Source organism: Prenolepis imparis, unplaced genomic scaffold (genome assembly GCF_030444845.1).
Source record: "Prenolepis imparis isolate NDT839.2.m4 unplaced genomic scaffold, iyPreImpa1.0 SCAF_12, whole genome shotgun sequence".
NCBI lineage: Eukaryota > Metazoa > Arthropoda > Insecta > Hymenoptera > Formicidae > Prenolepis > Prenolepis imparis.
Genome location: NW_028141170.1, coordinates 729,602 through 751,356, shown reverse-complemented (window position 1 = coordinate 751,356; position 21,755 = coordinate 729,602). Strand labels below are relative to the sequence as shown.

The window sequence follows — 21,755 nt, the reverse complement described above, 5'->3', positions numbered from 1 at the left end:
GAGAGAGAGAGAAAAGAAAAAGAATAAAATTTTTTTACAAGAAAATAATGTGAAGTGTAAAAAAAATATGTCGCGTATATGATTTGCGACTGCGTCTTTCAATGCGTATCGTCGCCCTTTGTAACGTGTCGTCCTCCAGGGACACGTGTTGTGTGCGCATATATTAGAGAGTGCGAGATGTGATCTCACAGTCGAGTTCTGCGAACCTCTTCATCCTTTCAGCATCCGCACAGATGTTATAATTTTTTTCTTAATTTCACCATCGTTGATTAGTATATAAATAAATTTTAAATTCTATACTTTGCATACTTTGAAGATCTGATCGACAATACATATGGCGAACGCATAATATATACATACATGTATGTTTGAAAGGATTGTGCAGAAAGGGGCACGCCGTACTCGATCGCGATACAGATATGTGGGTCGGTCGTCACAAAGTCTATATAATAACTGAATAATAAATCACGAGGCAAATCGCGGAGAGAGGAGATAAATTGAAAGTACCGATCGCGAAGATGCGAATAAGTTGAACGAGAGATACATATATGTACTACTTTTCTTCGCGATCGGTCGCCCTCGCGCTCAGCGTAAAGTACATTTATTCCAGGGTAAAGTTTTGTAAGATCGTCTGATATGCGATATTTTATGTAAAAAAAAAGAAGTAAGTTATACACTTAATAATGTGAGATACACACGACAAAAAACACACAAAACGACACGCAGAACACGACGAGCGTGACGTGTGTGAGAGAGAACGAGAGTGCTGATGAATGAATGAATGAATGAGAAGAGATCGATGACACTTTTGTGATGATCGTACCAGGATAATGAGAATGAGACGAAATAAAACACCTGCTATAGGCCGACGATACGTACGTGCATACGTATTTTACGTATACGTATATACATATATAAATAAACATACTTGCATACAACATACAATTATCTCGTAAGTATATATATATATATATATATATATATATATATATATATATATATATAAGAGATACTTATATACTTTATATAGTCGCATTCGTCGTCACATTATACGTATACAACGGCGTTATATTTGCGAGCGTTCGACAGGTGATTTGTCTCGGCTAATGTCAAGGATTGTATGAATGAGAAAGTAAGAGAGGGAAGAGAGAGAGTGCGCGAGAGAAAAGGAAGCTGTATAATCGGCATTTACATATCTTTGATTAATTCGTTTGCGAAACTGTCGCGTCGTTCAGATAATATCAGACCGACGTCACTTTCCACAGGATCGTGAAAATGATCGGTCGTAGAGCGAGAGTTAATGGGTCCATAGTGTTCATATCGCACGTTTAACGATAATTGTGGCTGTTCGTAACTTTCCTTATCTCGTATCTTCTATCTCGCAGGGAAGAGAGAATTAAGAGCGATTATATAATACGGCAATACAAAGCCCTTGCCTGGTTGTAACAATGTCGGCAAACGGTATCTTACAACAACTCTCTTTCCCTGTTCTGTATTTTACAAGTATAAGCTAGAAAGGACCATACGCGTAATAAGGATCACTTAATTAAGAACCACAACTGGTCCTTGAAACACATGACACGTTTATATACGGATAGATTACTGTCTCAAGCTTACATTTTTAACTATGTAACTATGTAAATTATGTAAACTAAGAAGGACCACACACATCGGAATCCGGCAGCCACATTTAACGCTAATCGTGTAATCGTGCCGAGGAGACTCGGGCCAACAGACGCGAACAGATTCGGAGACGAATAGTATAGGTAACCCCTTCCCTCCCTTATCCTCCCCTTGTCAATCTACATATCAAAATTTAGTTTCACCACCCGAAAAAACCAACCCTCCTGAGATCTCGTCTCAATGATCCCTCAGCGAGGAGATCGAAAGACTTACACAGAGTATCTCGAATGCGAGAAAAAAAGGATATACTTTGCCCAGTATAGCCAAGGATTTTAGGATACTAGCTTTCGAACCCTTTCGCCCTTATTCTCGTGAGATTCTTACAACCTGGAATTAATTTCTCCCCTTCCTCTCCTGCCTCTCATTCGTCTTCTCATCTTTTCTTCTGACGCATCCTAGGTTTAGAAGAATATATTTGTATTGTCAGTTATCACACACGCTCTTTGTACTAACTCACACACTCTAATACTCACTACTTACAATCTATAACTCTAATAATGATTCTTCTTATGGTTATTAAAAAATACTGCTATTCCGTATCACTCACACACACACACACACACACACACACATGCATCTCCATAGGACTTACATACGACGTGCCCTATTATTGTTGTTGGATTGATTATTTTCGATCGCGCGCCACGTGTGAAGAAGATACGGATTCTTTTGAAGAGAAGAGACATTTTGCGCGAATGTTTCGCGTTTTACGTTTCCAAGTTTCTCCTAACTTATAATCGCCCAGTCGTGTTGTAAAAAAAAAAGAGTAGAGCTTACTTACACACACACACACACATACACAACGTGTGTACACACGCATACTTTTATGGCTTATTATTACTTCTGCATCGTTGTCACTTTCGGCGCTCGGTTACCACGCACTGAGAGAAAAGAAGATTTTTAATTACGCTGAAGTTGCCTTAATTAATTAAGATGACTTAAAATAATTTCCCGCAAATTAGTTCGAAACGTGAGAGCAATTCTGCTGTAGAGGAGTGACAATCGTGCTCGTTATTAATGTCGATTGTTCTCGTATGCAAAATATTTAATATATAAACTATTAGCTGTGCCAAGTAGTGTTTTTTTGTAAAAAAAAGAATAACGAAAAAGAAATAAAGATTATTGCTGCAAAAAAAAACATGAAAGTATAATCCATCTTTCGATAAATTCACCTGTCGGAAAGATGCCGTGTCGTGTTGCAAATAAGAATACCGCGCAAGATATTTACGCGAGAATTAATCCGTAGAGAATATATAGCGATTTTTGCCTTAATGCGCGCGTAATTATTTTTTTCAACCGCAATTTGAATTCTACAAACGCGCGAACTTTGCAATTTTCTCTCAGTGAGAAGAGGACTGTAGATTTTGCAGGATACAGATTTGCGCCACAGAGGTGTAGGAAATTTTGCAAAATATGTATAATAATATGCGAGCAATGACGTCGAATCATCGTTATTTACTTATTACGTATATGATTATAATTTCGTAACCCCGTGTTTCTCTTCATCGTTCATCATCGCATTACATATATACGTGTTCAACGTCAAGTTCAAGTATATATATTCCTCTCGTCGCTATTACAAATTTATGTTACATAACGACGGCCGTGATTTTTACATAGGATTATATATACGTAATATCTTTTTGTCATCGCTTTTTACTTATTTATTATTCTAGCGTGTGCGAACGATGACATTTGTCCTTTTGTATTTAATTTCTTATACATATATGATTTATTTGCTCATCGGAACAAATGTGGGAGATGTGTTATATTAACATCTACGATCTAAGGTGTTTGAAAAAAAGAGTATAAAGATGCACAAAGTATAATTATGAATTTTATAAGGATGACGCTTTATATAAATGAAGCTAACGAGGGACCATCAAACTTAATATATCCATGTACAAAGATAGTGCATGCGCGTTAAATTTGTAATCTCTTATATGATTTTTGATTATTCCTGTAGGAAAGCAATTAGAAAAAACATCCATTACATATTTGTATACTATATGTAACATTAAACTCGGCCGCTCGATCTTTTATTTTATTCATTTATATACATGTGAAATTATACACATATAAACACACACATATGCATACAGGGTATCCATTTTAAATACTGTAGTGAAATATTTAGAAAACTGGAAGAATAGTTTCGAACAAAAGTTGTGATTCGATACTGTTTAGTTGTCGAGATATTTCGCAAGGGTATTTAAAATTGGACATCCTGTATATATTTCAATAAAGATCAGTTGAAGATCATGTGGCGAATTTAGAATATTAAGAGCGCGAAGAGTTTCTTAATTTTTTAACATAGATCGAATGCTTAACCCATCGTTATTACACATCCTCTATTCTTATTTTATACTCCCTTTTCAAGCACCCTAGAAAGCAATCTAATCTTTAAATGGTACGATAGAAATCGGTGATCAAGCAGAAAAATTTGACCATTGAAATACTTGACTCTGTCATGCTGTTTGAGGATTTAATGTTATATACGCGATTCTTGTAATTTGTTCAACATGCAAGGAAAGTGATCCGAATCGATCACTAAGGAATGAACGTGAAATTCGGCAAGCTCTATTTTTTTCGGGTCGCATCATACAGTAGAATAAAATGCAATAAAGTAAAATGTAGAGAGAAATGATATATAAATGTGATATATCTTCTTTGAACACTTTTGAATTTAATTTTTTAGAAAGATAACATAAAAGAGTTCGCTTTCTCACGATGTGTATATAAAATAACTCCATACATCTCTCCAATACATAAAATACTAAATAAAATACTTTATAGACTCTACTTATTTAATTAACTTACTTATTGCGCGCAGATATACAAAAGACGTTCGTCTAGGGCAATTTTATTCAGCTCTATCTTGATTCACACACAATCTTGAATCAAGTATTCTTTTTAGCGATCAGATACAGAGAGTAAACGTGAAAAAAAGAAAACAAGAGAGAAAGGAAGAGCGAGAGAGTGAGAGAGAAAAAATGAATGTAAGAGACTGAAAAATTGAGAGAGGGATCGTGTACACTGCTCGTATGATTTAAGGAGAATTCGTAATTGTGCCAAATCGTTATATGTCCCGTACTTAAACAAAAAAAAAAAAGAGAAATAATTTTCAAGCTTTAGCGCTGCACTATATTTCAGGCAAGAATTTATATGGAAACTGTGAATCACCGAATATCTTTGTACAATATCTTGTATGAGGAGTTTTGCTGATTGATTTTTTCCTCATCTCTGTCTATAGACAACAATGCAATCCGGAAAACCCTCCGGCGAACCGGCTAAAGAGAGAGAGAGGGTGAGTCAACTTTACTTCAAATCAGACTTCGCAAACCCATCCAATGTTGACTTTTTCTTTAGACTCTCTATGTCTGATGAATCAAAGTTTCAATAGCTTCGCAACTTAATCGATAATTCACAGCTTTCATCGAGTCGTGCCTTTCCTTGCGTCACAAAAACATTTGAGATATAAAAAATATTGTCTTTTACTTTTAACTTTATATACTTGTCACGCGTTATACGATTGATATGGTATACGATTTGGCGATTCAGATTTTCCTTGATATTCACGTAAGGGCAATAAAACATATTGTACATTTTTCGAGTACAGTTGTATTTGAATGTGTAAGTTGCATAAAAAAGACAGATTTTTTAGATATTGCACTGTCATATTTATTATTCTATAATAACGATCGATCGGCTCGACTGGATCGACCGCGCTCTCGAAGCTACAATGTATACGCATTCTTATATATTTCGCAATCTTGTTTTTTTTTTTTTTTTTTTTTTTTTTTTTCCGATAGCATTACGCGAGTGCCGTCGATCGGGCACCATACACATACATAACACACACACACATACACATTATGAATTAATATTAATAATAAAAAGAAGGCAAATGTGCGTGCGTGAAACGCGCATTGTTCTTTCCAATAAGAGAGGAAGACATGGTTTTCAGTGTTTTCACTACGATTAAATAAACGACTCTATATTATTACATATAATATTATATTAATAACGAGATATTATTACACTGTAATGTTTGTTTTTGGTTATTAAAGTGTGTATATAGCAATATATTCTAGAAACGGTCGCTCTCGTGCATTTCTTTATTAAACCTTCTAGGAATTAAGAGAGAGAGAAACACCTGAATTGCAATTTTATTATATTCTTCTTGTCTTCTTTTTTTCTACAAAATCGCAATAAGTCTAAAAACAACCTTTAATTTTAATGTTATTTATAATTTAATAACTCTTAGGCATTTTGCATGTTCATTTTCTTCTCCTCTTGTATATAATAGTTTAGTTTGCCAGCTTTTGCTACAGTTCTTGATATATTCGTTATTCATTAGGATTAAAACAAGTTACTAACAATAAGTGGTAAAGAAATAATCTGTTAGATAATTAAAGAAATCGTGGCACTTGTAACAAGGAACGGACATTTAAGAAAAGAAAGGAAAAGAGTAGAGATGCACATTTATAATCAAAAATAGAAAATTTATTTAAAATTTGTTAAATTAGATTGGAAGAAATGGAATGCTTTTTTTTTTACTACGTATTACACGATTTTTTCATTTTATCACATTATTATTACAGTTAATGATCATTAATTACAATTAAAGATCAATTATACAGTATAAATCCGTTTTTATTTTTGATTATGCCACCTTTTCATCTTATTATTTTTGACGCAATTTTTATTTTATTTATAAACTTATAATTTTAGATATCATGCAAGAATTATTCTTAGAAGGCACGATCGACATAGATCACACAGTCACGAATTGTGATAAGCTATTTAGAAAATAATCTATGAGAATTGCAGTAATTGCGTTAAAATAAGAAACAAGGACTGCTTCAAAGAGAATATCTGAATATATATCGGAGAAAATCGTAGGAATAGAAAGAAAAAAATTTGATAAAATATTGCATCATCAAGAGTAATGGTTATCAAAACATTAAGTTCATTATGAAATTTTTATACTATATTACATTAAATCTACTGTGATAAATTTACATTTGGCACAATAGGACCATCATATTTCTTGCGTCACACTGCATCTATCCGAATTTTAGTAGCATTAACAAAACTAATTGTAATCGATATTAAACTCTACTTGGTTTGAATTTTTTACGCACACCATCATTAAAGCCTTCCCTATTTCTTGCAAGTTCTATAGCATAAAATTGAATTCGAGTTGTCAATATACTGTTTTCTTCTGTATAATTTTCTGTACAATCTGCTCTTAATAATGTGCCAAAACTATAGTCTTCCACAAGATCCTTAAATTGTTCGCAAAAAGGTCTCCATTTTGCCTTTTCTGTTGGAGACTTGAGCTCATCTTCATTTATCTTATCGATCTTCATATTGGGAAAATTCTCTCTGAATATTTTATAAATTTCTTCATCATGAGGCGTGAGTTTTAAAAATTTTGGGTCAACTGAGCACAAAATCTGAAAATAGTAATATAAAATATAATAGTAATATTTCTTTCAATTTAAATCTTCATTTATTTGAACACTTTTATATGTGATACTTACATTAAAATAAACCTCTGCATGTTCCATAGCTTTTATTGCCCACATTGCTTCCACGGACGGCTAAAATAATTGGTATAATATACTAGTACTAAATTATCTGCTAAATACTAAATGATTAGTACTATATTGATAGTAAATATTATCTGTACATTCTACTTACATCATTGTCGAATTCTTCAGCGGGTCTTGATAATATGCTGGAGCCAGCAATTAATTGATCTGCTGTCTGTAATGTGTAATAAATTACACATTACAATAAGTACAGCCATGTCCAAAATTGTTAGACACTTAAATTTTTTTTATTTCTTAGTATGTAGATTAAAATAAATAAGAGATCACTGTTTCGACTAATTGTAATAGTTTGAACAACGCAAAAACATTTCATTTGTTTAGCAATTCTTATTTGATCCTTGCAAATACAATAATAAAACTTGGGCTTATTTACTCTTTCTAAGTTCAGTGGTAGATATCAAATAATTTGAAATAGAAATGTAATTAGAGAGGATCATTTTAATAATTATAATTAAGTATCTCACACACACACACACATTGAACAAATTTTGATGAAATAAAAGCAATAGTCAATCGCGTTCAACGATTTTTACAACTATTCATGTAACAATTACGCATTATAAATATAAATGTGATGAGCTATAGGTTATCATTGTAAAACAGATTTGTAGAAAAATAATTTACATACCACATTTCCTATTTGCGCCATTATGAATTCACAAAATAATTATAATATAAAATGCGTATGATGTTATACTGTATGTATTCACTGATATACTGTTGAAGATGAAGCTGAAAAAATCTTATGATAGCGTTAAACACTGAAATGCAAATAACGTCAACCATGTGCAAAAGAGAGTGTTCCATTCGATGCTACGAAAGTTTCGAATCGTTTGTAGCGTTAAACGTCAAATGTCAATGGCGCCATATTTAAAAAATTACAACGATTGAATGTGCGGAAAGTGATGTAATTTTCATATGAAAAATTAAAAAGAAATGATAAAATATACGAAAGTTTTTGCATTAAAATATTGAGAAAAATGTAGCCACTTGAAGTAATGAATCTGTTCACAGCAATTATATTTATAAGTAAGAGATAAAATTTATTTACTATTTCTCTTAATATTATTATTTAATAATTTTCTAAATATCTAAATAAATCGCATAGTATATCAAAATATTTGAAACGTTTGCGTCTCATATAAAAACATATATAAGAAACGAGATAAAAGTAAAAACTGTGTAAGATGTCAACTTCTAATTGAACAATATATTTTATTATTTTAAATTTTCACCCTTTTTTGAAATTTACATAAATTATAATTTGGGGGCAAAAGATTTTACACATGAAGGGAACAGTATAAACACGATTTCGCGCTCTCTCTTTCTGGAGGTTTACGTCGTCATAATAAATTATGACTTTCACTTCGTTACATGTTCACTTTGCCGTTAAAAAATAATTAAAAAAGTAGCGGGGAAAAAAACTTTCGCAATAAAGTCGGTGTTTATAAGTTTTCTTTTACGAATATACAAAGATTGAAAATCATTGTAACAGTAATAATTTTACACACTTCTAATATATATATTAATTCTAATAGTGAATAAAGAATCAAATACAATATATTTTATTTAATATTAATTATATGCATTTTTAAACAGAAGAATAAATAATAAAAAAAATAATAAAAGAAATATAATAGAATTAAGATGAAAAAATTATTCATTTGTGGAAATAGTTTTTGCATCTGAATAAATTATCGATGCATATACACTTTGAAGAATAAAATTTTTCTAATCAGAGAAAAAGTTTCGACTGGAATTAATATGGAGAAATTTAACATATACATATATATATCCTCTAGAATAGTTAATTAACTGCAAATTTGTATAACCAATAAATAAAACATTGTTACAAATAAATTTCTTCCATATAGTGGTGAAACTTCGGCTTTTAACGTTTCTATTCATATTGTTCGAGATTTTGTTAAATACTATGCGTAGAAAAATGCTTATATCACGAGGCATTATTTATCGATCATTTATAAGGTTTTTTTTTCTTTTTACGCCATATTGCTATTCGTTTGTCACGAGAAGCGATTAGATAACGATATTCAGAACATGAAACGCATCAATGTCGACGAATGCCTGTCAAAAGGTGCCTGCTCTCTGCGATCTGGAAGAGATCTCGTGTGGAGAGCTACTTTTTCAGGTAAAATACATTGCACATTACAGTAAGCGTAATGTAAATTAATTTTTTTCACAAAAAAAGAATTCTCTTTTTTTCCAGTAGCATGAAGTCACTTTCCTCCATACACGGATATTTTGCACGCGTGTAAGTAACGCGAACAATAAAAATATTTTTATATCGTTGACGGCAGAGATGTTGATCGATTGACGCAAATATCGCCGCTGGCGATATCGATATATATTTAATTTAATGTTACGGGTGGTCGCGTAAAAAGGAATTCTTCATAAACATCGAAAACGCGTGTCCATTTCGCCGGATGTACAATTTTCTCTCGTACGGATTTTTTCCCGAATTACAGAGGGGCTTAGCTAATTAGAGCGAAGGCTGTATCGAAATGAACGCGTTCTCTCCTCCTCGACGATGGCTCACATTCGCGATCCGCTCGCGCGATCGGGAACACTACGATTTCACCGACGAGAGAAGCTGGCAGCTTCTTACGTGTTTCCTTGGAAGAAGTCTTATTTACTCCCGATATATCGCGATCGCGAAAAATACGACGTTATTTTCGCGCGGCGAAAACAATTAACGCAGAGAAGTGATGAATTGTTCGTTATCGATACGCGAGATCGAGACAGATTGCAACGTGAATCTATCCAATTAATTGCTTAAGTGTCTCGTGTCTCGGTCGATTCGTCAACGATGGGCAACGGGAATTCGAAAGATAATCACGGCCATCAAAACAGGATGTAAGTGTCTTCTCCAGTCGAAATTTTTCTTCTACTTCCCATCTAAATTTTTAATTTATCTTATTTAATTTAATTTAACTTAATTTAACTTTAATTTAATTTATTAACGTTAACACTTTATAAGTTGTTAGATCACTCTTTTGAACCTAATATATTTATTTTATATAGCTTATATAATTTTGTCGAAAATCTCTTTTTTAAACCTCTAAGTCAGAACTATTTATTTACTGTTTATTTGAAACAAAGTAGGAAGTTTGATATAAATTAAATTTATCGAAATTCTTTAGAATCTATAAACGTGAGAAATTTAAGGTTAAAAATAAGAGCAACATTTCGATTAAGATTTGTTCTCGTTTGTATCTCTCTTTATTGTATTTTCTTAAATGCCATATCATATCAGTATGTTGTCACTGAAATTCAGTCATTGATAAATAATCTCAGTTATAAGATATAGCATTGAAAATCAATAAAATCTTATTAAAAGAATCTATTAGTGATAATAGCTGTTCCAATTAATAAATATTTTAGAATACATTTTACATGAGATAAATTTATAGCGATATATCTATTTTGTGAAAAAGATCTTTTGTTAAAGAAATATCTGAGATATTGATTAATAAGAGCCTTGTCGATTTTTTGTTTATCACATCTAAGAGTAAAAATAACATGTATATAATTCTGAATTTGAATCCTATATAGTTATTTGTTTATCTCACATATGTGCGTGGAGGGAGTCTTTTCGTAAAAAATTAACAATCTAAAATAAATAAAAAAAAATTATTTGAAAGCTATTGCAAAGCATCTTGCAAACACGATTATTACTGACTTCTAGTAAAACATAATGAGTATTTTCACTAAAGATCAGTAAAATATTCACTGATCTTATGATCACTGCTTTAATTAGTGATATTTTGACTGATTAAATTTAAAACAGCAATAAATTTGTTTTCCTGATCACATAAATACGACTTTAAAATATATGACAACAAAAAAGTACAAAGTCATCTATGAAAGTAAATATTGGTGCGTTTTGTAACACACAAAATGTACCAACATCTCGACTATTATTGATTTAAATCACAAATAAAATTTTCGACACGAGAAATGACAAATATTATTTTAACGCTTTTTAAATTACGCAATCTTAATTGATTATAACTAATTTTCGAAAGACTTGTGAGGGACTTGCGTCATTTAGAATTATGTATACATAATGCATCAGCTTGAGATTGAATCATTTAGAGTGTTCGAAGAGAACATTCTTCTTTGTTATCTCTTTGTTGTTTCTTTAAATTATATGTATGACTCTAATAGACTCTATAGAGACTTTAATTTAATTTTTAATATTTTCATAGATATTAAAAAAATTTAATACATATACATATACATATATCTTCATAGATATCAATATTATAGATACTCTGTTATGTAGTAACGCAACTTTTGCATTATGCTATTTTAATTTTATAAAAATATATTTATTTTTATGACTAATGTTCCGCATTAATATTGAAAAGTTTAAGGCCAATTTCAATATTGGAATTAACGTCGCGTGGAAATCACGTTTCGTCGATCACGTTTGACACGCGTATCGTATATATTATATTGATAACTCGCTGAAACGATAAGCTGATTCTACTACATCGATCGGTCCCGATTTCATCGCTTAGAAAAAACAAGTATAATAGTAGTTACTCATAGGAAAATTAACTTGCTAATTAAATTCGCGTGAGATACATATGTATTAGACGATAGAGATACGTCAAAGCCACGTCTTCTCTCGCGAACGCTAAAGATAAGAGATACGCGGAGTCGTAAAGTAGTTTTAGTCTACGTAGAACATGCCCTCGAGACAATTCCTGAGACCGTTCGGCTACGGTTTGACGGGTTTTCGAGGCTCCCGATCGGACGGTCTGCGTCACGTCACCCGGGATCTTGAGTTCGAGAGCTCACGTTGTCAGCTTCCTTTGTGCAACAGCATCAGGTAAAATCGATATACACGCGCGCAGATCGATCTGTCAAACAATTGTCCGAGTAACACGTCGCAAACACTTGCGTCATTCTCTTTTTCATTGAATTTAGGTTCGTTTCGAAGATATATTTTTTTCTTGTTATACGTGAATGATAAGGTAAACTTTGTGCTTCTTATTACAAGAATTATTTGTATATATATTTTTAATTTATACACACATTATAAATAAACATTTATTTATATTAATTACTCATTAATAAATTTAAACAAACAAATATAGACTTTTAGATTTATTATTTAATATGGATAAATATCTACACTAATATATATGGTGATTTATGATAATCTATGATTTACAATAGATAGAATATTCATTGAGAAACATTGCCTGCAATAATTAGTCTCTATACTTTTTTCCTTATTTCATGTACTTCCAAAGGAATAAATTCTAAATTTTTTAACTTATCCAGCATTTTCTAATTTTTCCTGAATATTTCTTAATCATTACATTTTCTCAGTTTTTTTACATTTTGTGTAACTATTAAAAATATATATAAAATATACTTGTGCATATATATATAGTGTAGCATAATGCTTCAATAATTTTGAACTAACTGGGATAGTAAATGCACAGTCATCGACTTGAGTAATTCGATTAAAACTTTAATCTCGCTAAAGAGCGAGAGAACAAAAATGCGATTGGAATTCTTTTGAACTTTGTTCCGACAGACCAATGGGTTTCTATAATTGCAGAATTGATTTCTGCAGTTATGTGCACATAAAGTTTTTCATCATTGATTACAGCTGATGTTCATTAGTCGATGGATGCACAACATCGCGCGATAAACGCGCGTGCGCCGGACTGTCTCTTTTACAGACACGTATTATTTAGGCACTTGATGCAATCTATATTTATCGCATAATCGATCGATAATTAATTAATAATAATACATTTCAGATAAGAATCATAAAATTTTACAAAACGTAAAAATATGAGTTTAAAAAATTTTTCTTTGCTATTTTTATATTTGTAAAATATAAGTTAACTTATAAATATTATATAATTATTTATATAATATTATATAAGTTATATACAATACTATATATTATATAAATACATTCTTATTGTTGAAATAAAAAGAAAAAAATAGAGCGCATGCAAATGATGTGTATGTGTGTGTGTATGTAAAATATGTATACTTTTAATATATATATCTCTTTTTTGATATATAAATTTTAATATATAAATTATATATATACATATAATTAAATATAGACGTATTAAAATATGAAATATATATTGAAATATACATTGAAACACATTTATCTTAATGAGACAAAGAAAAGATTTACATATAGATTTGATTAAAATTCAGAATATATATATTTGAAATATTTCTTTTTCTCAATTAAACTAAAAATAATTCGTGATGTCGAGATAATTATAGTTTAAATAAGAAATACATTTTAAAATACATTTAAAAAATATGTAATAATAAAAGACATCACAATAATATAAAAAAAAAAAAAAAGGGTGAACGCCTTTAGCAAGTACGATAGTGCTCTTTATTCTCCCCATGCTCTTTGATCACGCCGACGCACACACATCACGTCACTGTCGCGTTCTCTATCCTACCAACGACGACATTGCGTTGCGTGTGTATGCGTCCGACAGTACTCTCGCAGAGATATCTGGCATTCGTTCGCAGGAACCAAAGCAGTAGTCGGTCCGACTGCAGCAAGAGCAAAACGTCAAGCATGTCGAGCGTGAAGCGCGATCAGCTGGGCCAACGAGGAAGCGGCGACTCGTTCTGCGCCGGTCTTCTGCGCGGCCTCGACCATATCAGGGACCCGCAGTTGAACAAGGTCTGTGTTATTGTGCTTCGCATAATAAATGCCTTTGCTATAGTCTATAGTCCCCGAGAGCGAGATAATTGCTATTCGTCACGTTTATTATTCGCATCATTATTTATATACGAGCGGCCAACAAAGTCGTTTTAATTGAGACTTGGAATTATAGTGCGGTAGAAAAATTGTTATCGCAAGTTAATTGAGAAAGGCGATGAATGTTTTTAATTTTTATAAAAATAATAATAGAAACAAATGTTAGAATTTTCCCGCAGAGAGAGATGAGAAAAATACTTTCGATATCTTTATTATCTTATTTATTTTCCAGCCCTTGATTAGCGAAACATATGTCATCACTTTGTATGAAATATTGATTCATCATTCATTGATTCATTCGTACAGCCGAAAACGTTAAAAAAACTAAAAGAAATATTCTAGATATTTTTTATTAGCTAGTATAAAATTAATTTTGTTTGCGATATTTATCTCTCTTTCTCTCAGAAAGAACTCTAGATCATTTTTAAATAAAGAATTAAACACGAATATTATTGATGCAATCGTTGCGACATGATTGTCAGCAAACTGTCAATCGTGCTTCGCAAACCAAACTTGCAACAATACAATAATTTATACTTTTATACCAAGCGAATGTTTCACGAATATTCCGAGAAGTTTAATGGTTGCAATAATATCGTATGACGCAAATATGTTGAGTTCGACAATAAATGCAAAATGACTTTGCAAACTAACTTGAGGTAATGTCTTAACTTCCACGCTTGCGCAACTTAGAGCTCGATATATATGTATAGTTTGAGCGTCCTTCGTAACTTGATACGTTCCTGAAGTTCCTTATCTTTAAATTTTCTCTTCGAATTATGTAGTCTCAAATCGAAATCATTCATTTACAATTAGAAAAAGTCTAAACCTTGAACTGAGTTTTTGTCATTTTCGAGTAGAGATAAAATGATAGAAACTCTGTGATATCTTTGTCAAAACAAATATTTGTCATTTCATTTTCGAAATTCTATTTAAAAAAAAATGTATCACTCTGTCAAATTTTATAAAAAAGTATAATGTTTTCAATTGTAGCTTTCAAAAATGATGAGGAAATTCTTATATTTCAGTATTTTTCGCGAGATCATTTATGTATGAAGTAAAACTTATATTATACCTTAATTATTGTTTGCGCAACAAGATTACGGAGCGTAAAAGAGTCGAAAAAAAATGAAATTTAGTTGCGCTTAATGATATATTTTTACATCGTAAAAACGCGGAACGTTCTGTTCAAAGTCTCGTTTCGACGCGATCCTTGCGGTAGGTCACGGAGAGAGAGTCACTTTATATTCAAGAAATCAAGAATAGGGCGCCGTATATCGATCCGTGCATAGGGTCGCCGTCACACGGGAGTCAAGAACCCCGGCAACCGTTTCTACGGTCGGTTGTTTTGTCGCGGGATGCGAAAATCTCACGTGATTGAGAAAAAAAGTGATCGGGTGATAGTGCGCGCCGGAGATAAATGGAGGCCGATTGGTGGACTCTCGTCCCGGATCGGAATCGCGCATCGCGCATTCCCGAGACTCTGCTCGCTCTGGATGGAAGGGTACATCCCCCTATTCTTCATTTTGCACCGATATTTTGCGATATATCGCGTTACACCTTTCTTCTTCTCGAAATTTTCCATTTTTTTTTTTTTTTAATACGATGATCAGATTCTCGTCTTGACTTTCTTTTTAGACCGACGCATCAAAGATATATTAATATTGTATTAATTTTTATTAAAATTTTTATTTATTGCCTATTGCCGAAGAGCTTGAATTTTAACTCTTGCATAACTGATTCAGTGTCTGCAAATGTCGATTAATTTTAATCATAGAACTTGATTTTTATTCTTCATCGTGTCTTCCAATTCCAGATTCCAATAATTAGTAAAATTTAATCAAATTAATTACACAACACATTATAATAACCATCGATTATGATGGTAAAGAATAAGGGTTAATACAATTGTAATTCAAGTTGTAATCACATTATTAAAAAATCAGGAGAGATATTTTTAGTCAATGTATAAACATGACGAGTGTAATTTAAAAGCGATAATTTACCTTATTTAATGACCGCACATTTCTGAGAAAATACCAAACCACATTTCCGCAAACAGTTTTGTCAGCATTATCAGCTTACTCAGCTTATAGATGAGAACATTAATTATATATAATATCTCTTAAAGAATTTTTAAAGCCCCGATATTCAAATTAGCATCACAAATAAATATAAACTTTAAATGTGTTTCATAATTAAATTAATTTAATTATGAAAATATTTTTTATATATTATATAGTAAAAATATTTATATATATAATATTATTTAGAAAGAAGCATCTCCATACACAAAATTAAAAAAAAAATCTATCAAAATTAAAAAAAATAGCACGAAAAGAATTTTCTTTGTGAATAAGATATTAATAAAATCTTAGTCTTCGTTTTAGGATATGTATTAATAGATAGAAAGAAGCAAACTCATCTATATATAGTGGAAAAGTACAGGCTCGATTGCGAGATCGCTGACCTTTCCATCGAATTAGATTAATTTGGATCGCTTTGGTGTTCGACCAGAGTCATTTCGGAAAAGATTATCTATCGGAAACTGACAATGTCATTGTATTATATACAGTGTCATTGTATTATATACAGTTTGCACGTGGCAGAAAAAATTGAGAGAATCCATACACTGTAATATGTGTTTCATATAATAATATTGAGAGAAGTATTTAAAAAATTAAATGCTTTATATTTCTCGCAAAAATATCTCTAGAGATCTTATTCTTCCAAGGTCGATCTTATATAACGAGAACAAGAGTATTGCTAGTATTGTTTGCGATACGTTATCACACTTTAAGCTATCTATACGACAATGCATTATTGTTATCGAGAAATAACAGAATATAAATGCACTCGGACGTGCAAAATAGAATTGCAATATTTTTTTTTTGAACATTTTTAAAATATCATACAAAAATCGTCATTTTCCTTATTTTTTACACATATATATATATCCAAATAATTCGCGCGCGTATACATAAATATATTTATAGAGTGTTTTGTATCTGTGAACAGTCGCATTTTAACGACCAAAAATATGTATATACATCGTTTCGGGATGATTTAAAATCTGTAAATGATAAAAAGTGTGAGGAATATCTTTATTCTCTTAAATTGAATTAATATATTATATCAGCGAAAAACAGTCAATATATAGTCGCTAATGATATCAATATATGTATTATAAATATATCATTCATTTGCTGTAACGACATAACTAAAAAATTGTGATTTTTAGGAGACACGATTTAATAATAGTATAGCAACCTTTCTCCCTGTACTAATAACTTAAAAATTTTTTATTTTTCAGTTATGTCATTATTGCGAGCAAATGAGCGATATGTAGCATTGCAAATCAGTTATTGAAAGAATCAGTTAGTGATAATTGTTGTTTCAAAATGAATAATATTTAAAAATGTGTCTTATAATATTATATATGAGATTAATTTATAACAATAAATTTTATTGAAAAAAATCTTTTGTTAAAGAAATATATTTGAGTTTATCTTTAATTTTTATAGATTTATGATACCTCAAAAAAATAATTTAAAGGAAAAGGCTGCGGGGACAAGTTATCGATGCGGCTTGCTTATCACTTCTCGCACGAATAATACATAAACCCAGTTGAACTTTTCCCGTGGTTGAAAATAATGGAATCACCACCAAGCGGTTCATCAACCGCAGTCAGATCAAGTCGACCTGATAACTTGCAAATTACGTTCGTTTTCAACGTCGATGTTTCACTATAACACTCATTACATCATCGCGCGATTTATACGAATTCGCGTTGCTATATACTTTTATTACGCTCGCAATTGCTAGTTTAGCAATTAATCTCGCTCATTAGTATTAGAGATTGGGAAAATATCTTGGAAAAATATCGTTCTAAATATGAATAAAAATGATATATAGGTATCGTTTAATTTTTTCTTAAATTTTTAATTTTGTGGCTATTATTTGTAATGATGATTTTATGTAATATATATTCCACTATTAACGATAGAACTGACAGTTAGTATTTGTGCTAGAATAGAAATATCTACGAAATTGCGTTCGAAATGTGAGCATTTGTTAAATTTCAATGACGGAATAATTGTAACAGTTGGACAGTGACCGTTTGATTGATCGATAGTTTCAAGATTATTTGGCAGCTTAATATTCGCTTTAAGAAGCATTAGAGGAGAGAGGACCAATGTCCCTCTAACAATAAGATGCAATTATATCATCATGTGTTGAGAGTACATATTATATTCATAGTGCAATCATATAAATAAAAAAATATATACACAAATATAAGTATATTATTAATAAATAATTAATACAAGGTTACCAAAGGGCTAAGTAAGAGTCATGCGTTGTCATGAATTGAATATAATATATTAGCGTAAGAACAACGCATGACTCTTACTTAGCCCTTTGGTAACCTTGTATTTATTATCAGAGTCTCATACCGTTAATAATAATAAATAATTATTTATTTTTACATATATATAAATACTCGCATTAATCACGATTTAATCATGGATGTATATAATTAATTTTTTTTTCCAATTTTGCGAAATTCAATTCATTTTCGCATAATATCATCTGTACAAAATTCGTTGTAACTATGATGTTGCCACAGGCATTTTGAAAGTTAGTATCCTTGCAAGTGAATGTAGATCATACGAGGTTCTCTCTATCTTTCGTATACATGTAGGTAGCTAAATCATTTCCATCTTCACTGGACTCCATCGTGATACACGCATGCACATTGGCCAATTCAGTTTGTAAAAATCGAGGTAGCACGACGATCAGCAGATCACCTTTCACCTACGCTAGTTGCACAATCAGCACATCCTTTTAATTGCGGTCAGAGTTGATGCTATCGGGGCAAAAAGTCAGAGTTAAAGATATTTGCCTCTCTGGCTGAATTGATTCGTAGAAAGTTTCCTAATCTTTCTGATTCACGAGATATTATGAGAAGAAATTAGTGATAACGACACGTCCATGTCACGTGTGTCGATATTAAACGCTATCTCTCACAAAAATATACTCTGATGATAGAAACACGAGATCAAACTGAAATATATATTAATATGACCGAGATACGAGAGATTCGATTTAATTTTTTCTTCAATTCTCAAGAAAGGCAAGAGATTAGTACGAGTAAAAATATGAATGACATTCGCGATGCGAGTTTCCATTAAGTCTTTTTCAGCATAATAATTGCACAATTAAACAATAAACTATCTTGTTTCAGGGTATGGCGTTCACCATCGAGGAAAGGCAGATGCTTGGTGTACATGGTCTTCTACCGGCAGCCGTGAAAACCCAAGACGAGCAGCTGGAGCTCTGTCGTCTCAATCTGGAACGCTACACGGACGATCTCTCGAAATACATATATCTCATAGGCCTACTGGTACATACTGATGAAACAAACGCGGCAACTGTACCGCTTCGGATCGGAGATCTATTATGGATCTCCCGGTCTTCGGCTTAATCGGGCCTTTCCCCCTCGTTCATCTTTCACGTTGATTCTTACATAGAGTCTTATTCCTCCTAGGACAGAAACGAGAAACTCTTCTACCGTTTGTTGGCAGAGGACGTAGGTAAAATGATGCCGTTGGTGTACACGCCAACCGTAGGTCTAGCGTGTCAGAAGTTCGGTCTGGTCTATCGCAGGCCCCGCGGTCTCTTCGTGAGCATCCACGATCGGGGTCACATCTACGATGTTCTGAAGAACTGGCCCGAGCACGACGTACGGGCGGTCGTCGTCACGGACGGCGAGAGGATACTGGGACTGGGTGATCTGGGTGCGCACGGCATGGGTATCCCGATCGGAAAGTTGTCATTGTACACCGCGTTGGCCGGTATCAAACCTCATCAGTGTCTGCCTATTACCCTGGACGTTGGTACCAATACTCAGGTGCGCAAAAATATTTTTGAATACTAGACGACTCGAGATATCCTGGTCTGGTTGTCCTTTGTCAATGAGCTATGTTTATTGTGATTTTTAATTTAAAAAATAATACATCGACTATCATAGTTTCTCTTTTCTTGCAGTCGTTACTGGACGATCCTCTGTATATTGGTCATAGACACAAGCGCGTCACCGGACAGGAATATGACGACTTCCTGGACGAATTCATGGAGACTGTCGTGAGACGATACGGTCCGAACACGTTGATCCAGTTCGAGGACTTTGGTAACGCTAACGCGTTCAGGCTGCTCCAGAAGTATCGCGACGATTATTGCACCTTCAACGACGATATCCAGGGCACCGCGTCTGTCGCGGTCGCCGGATTATTGGCGTCGCTCCGCGTTACACGAACAAAACTCTCGGAGAACACGATCGTGTTTCAGGGTGCCGGAGAGGTGCGCGTCGAAGCATTTTTAAATCAATATAAAAGGAAGTCAGAGGAATGATATGTGCGAGTCATAACTAAAAAACAAACTGTTCGTAGGCATCGTTAGGTATCGCGGCGTTGTGCGTGATGACAATGCTGAAGGAAGGAGTGACCGAGGAGGAAGCCAAGAGTAAAATCTGGATGGTGGACTCGAAAGGACTGTTGGTGAAAGATCGTCCAAAGGGTGGACTGACGGAGCATAAATTGCACTTTGCTCGCGATGATAAACCAATCGACATCTTGCTGGACGTTGTCAAGACCGCCAAGCCGTCGGTTATCATCGGCGCGGCCGCTGTCCGGGGTGCCTTCACGAAGGAGATATTGAAGGAGATGGCGCGAAACAACGAAATCCCCGTCATCTTCGCTCTGAGTAATCCAACGAGCAAGGCGGAATGCACTGCTGAAGAAGCGTACATTGCTACGGAGGTGAGAAATAGATTACGTATATATTCTCGTCCAGGAAATTGTTGTCAAAATATTTTTTCTGCAATTTTCAAGCCTTCTAATCCCTGAAGAACACAATCACATTAAATTATTTAATTACGTCAGAAGTCATCATTCAATATGGAATCGTAAAATATATCAAAAACCGTTTCGAGTATCAATAGATGGCTATAAATCTTCGTAAAGTCTATCGTCGAGATTGAATACAGATTGAAAAAAATTATATATACATATATATATATCTAATACAGGAGAAATATAGAGTTGCTGGTATATTTTATCTATGACCTATATACTATTGAACGCAAATTGTCAAACATAACTTGAAAAAAATTTTTTTTTTAAATTTACTTCTGACGCACATTGTAATTTAATATGATTGTAATAGGAGAAAAAACGGGGTCCTTAAAAATATATATGCAAATCTCAGATGTAATTTTTAGCAGGTATTCCTGGATATTTAATTAACTATCGTTTTAATTAATAGGGGAGATGCATATTTGCGAGTGGCTCGCCTTTCCCACCGGTGACGTACAACAATAAGATATTTTATCCCGGTCAGGGTAACAATAGTTATATCTTCCCTGGAATCGCGTTGGCCGTGATATGCGCCGGTATGCGTCCCATTCCCGAAGAGACCTTCCTCATCGCCGCGTCGACTCTCGCCGACATGGTAACGCAAACGGACCTAGACAACGGAACTCTTTATCCGCCGTTGAACGACATACAGAAATGTTCGTTGAACATAGCGTGCGCGCTCATGAAATATGCCTACGAGAACTGTGAGTAGAAATATTGTTGTACAAACGCTGGTGTATATGCGTT

The 21,755-nt window shown here is 32.9% G+C and overlaps 2 protein-coding genes across 5 annotated transcripts in view; one reads left to right on the top strand and one right to left on the bottom strand.

Moving 5' to 3' along the window:
• Positions 1–5,456: 5,456 nt before the first annotated feature.
• Positions 5,457–8,097, bottom strand: LOC145943986 (protein PBDC1). Its single transcript, XM_083051919.1, has 4 exons — positions 7,933–8,097; positions 7,393–7,458; positions 7,233–7,292; positions 5,457–7,145 (listed from the first exon to the last, which is right to left on the bottom strand). The coding sequence occupies exons 1-4, from the start codon at positions 7,951–7,953 to the stop codon at positions 6,798–6,800; spliced, it is 495 nt and encodes a 164-aa protein (XP_082908045.1). The 5' UTR covers positions 7,954–8,097; the 3' UTR covers positions 5,457–6,797.
• A 1,268-nt stretch (positions 8,098–9,365) lies between these two features.
• Positions 9,366–21,755, top strand: part of Men (NADP-dependent malic enzyme) — a 12,862-nt gene continuing 472 nt past the window's right edge. The window contains exons 1-8 of one of the 4 annotated variants that reach the window (XM_083051905.1): positions 9,366–9,453; positions 9,532–9,576; positions 13,860–14,016; positions 19,340–19,498; positions 19,643–20,005; positions 20,143–20,454; positions 20,544–20,912; positions 21,418–21,712. In XM_083051905.1, coding sequence (XP_082908031.1) covers positions 9,386–9,453; positions 9,532–9,576; positions 13,860–14,016; positions 19,340–19,498; positions 19,643–20,005; positions 20,143–20,454; positions 20,544–20,912; positions 21,418–21,712 — 1,768 coding nt within the window. In that variant the 5' untranslated portion in view covers positions 9,366–9,385. Of the gene's footprint in view, positions 9,454–9,531; positions 9,577–9,900; positions 10,179–11,998; positions 12,163–13,859; positions 14,017–19,339; positions 19,499–19,642; positions 20,006–20,142; positions 20,455–20,543; positions 20,913–21,417; positions 21,713–21,755 lie in introns of those variants that run through there. The other 3 variants (XM_083051906.1, XM_083051907.1, XM_083051904.1) reach the window with 3 other exon arrangements.

Coding starts and splice junctions, on each gene's coding strand:
- LOC145943986 (XM_083051919.1), bottom strand. CDS start 7,953: ATGGCGCAAATAGGAAATGTG. Junction 7,459..7,932: donor TGGCGCAAATAGGAAATGTG/GTATGTAAATTA, acceptor TACACATTACAG/ACAGCAGATCAATTAATTGC. Junction 7,146..7,232: donor ATGCAGAGGTTTATTTTAAT/GTAAGTATCACA, acceptor TACTATTTTCAG/ATTTTGTGCTCAGTTGACCC.